General features: G+C 56.5%; 1 protein-coding gene across 1 annotated transcript in view; it reads left to right on the forward strand.

Moving 5' to 3' along the window:
* Positions 1-795, forward strand: part of RPLP2 (ribosomal protein, large, P2) — a gene marked incomplete at its 5' end in the record, with an annotated part of 3,778 nt that extends 2,983 nt beyond the window's left edge. Inside the window, 2 exons of the mRNA XM_011930010.1 lie at positions 452-550; positions 675-795. Of these exons, the coding sequence (XP_011785400.1) occupies positions 452-550; positions 675-751 (176 nt within the window). The remainder of the gene's footprint in view (positions 1-451; positions 551-674) is intronic.
* Positions 796-1,099: the final 304 nt, after the last annotated feature.

Below are 1,099 nucleotides of genomic sequence, written 5' to 3' on the forward strand. Positions count from 1 at the left end.
AAAAATTAGCTGGGCGTGGTGGTGGGTGCCTGTAGTCCCAGCCACTTGGCAGGCTGAGGCAGGAGAATGGCGTGAACCTGGGAGGTGGAGCTTGCAGTGAGCCGAGATTGCGCCACTGAACTCCAGCCTGGGCAACAGAGCAAGACTCCGTCTCAAAAAAAACCAAAAAACAAAAAACCATGTTTGTCCAACGGATATCTGAGGGTGGAGGTGGGGAAAGTGGGCAGGCAGGCAGTGTGGGCCTAATTGCTAGAAGGCAAGTTTCTGGAGAGGAAAAGTCCCTGTTGAGTGGCTGGGGGAGGGAGTGTTCCGGAAGAACGGGAGACACTGGCATATGGTGGGTCCATATATGTTGGGTGCCCTGTGCTATCCCTGGTGCCATCTGACCTCCCTGTGGAACAGCCTCTCAGACTGGGCAGCTGCTCTGGTCTCACCTCGCTGCTTTCTGTAGGTGTTGGCAAGCTTGCCAGCGTACCTGCCGGTGGGGCTGTGGCCGTCTCCGCTGCCCCAGGCTCTGCAGCGCCTGCTGCTGGTTCCGCACCTGCTGCAGGTAAGTGGTGGCCTGGTGAGTGGGCAAGGGGCTGGGGCTCAGACTGTTGCTGCAGTGGGGTCTCCATGGGGTGACTGGCCTGGCACTTGGGCATTGCTCACCATGCCTCTCCTTTTTTCCACAGCAGAGGAGAAGAAAGATGAGAAGAAGGAGGAGTCTGAAGAGTCAGACGATGACATGGGATTTGGCCTCTTTGATTAAATTCCTGCTCCCCTGCAAATAAAGCCTTTTTACACACATCTCAAGTATTCCATGAGCACTTGGTCAGACGGTAGCCTCTGCCCAGGTTCGCATCAAAGAGGGCAGATTTGGGGCTGAAGTGTGGACAACATGGTGTTGGGGAAGGGTTTCTGGTGCCATATGAGCATGAGGAGGGGAGTCAGCATCACAGCTGCCTGGGGCCCCTTCCTGTGGGCGTTAAGCGGTATCCTAGCTCCTGAGTACACCCCAGCAAAATGTGAACGGGCTGGGCACAGTAGTTCGTGCCCGTGATCCCTGCTTCCGAGGAGGGAGGATCACTTGAGGCCAGGAGTTTGAGACCAGCCTGGG

The sequence above is a fragment of the Colobus angolensis genome, unplaced genomic scaffold, assembly GCF_000951035.1.
Source record: "Colobus angolensis palliatus isolate OR3802 unplaced genomic scaffold, Cang.pa_1.0 Scaffold84, whole genome shotgun sequence".
Lineage (NCBI taxonomy): Eukaryota > Metazoa > Chordata > Mammalia > Primates > Cercopithecidae > Colobus > Colobus angolensis.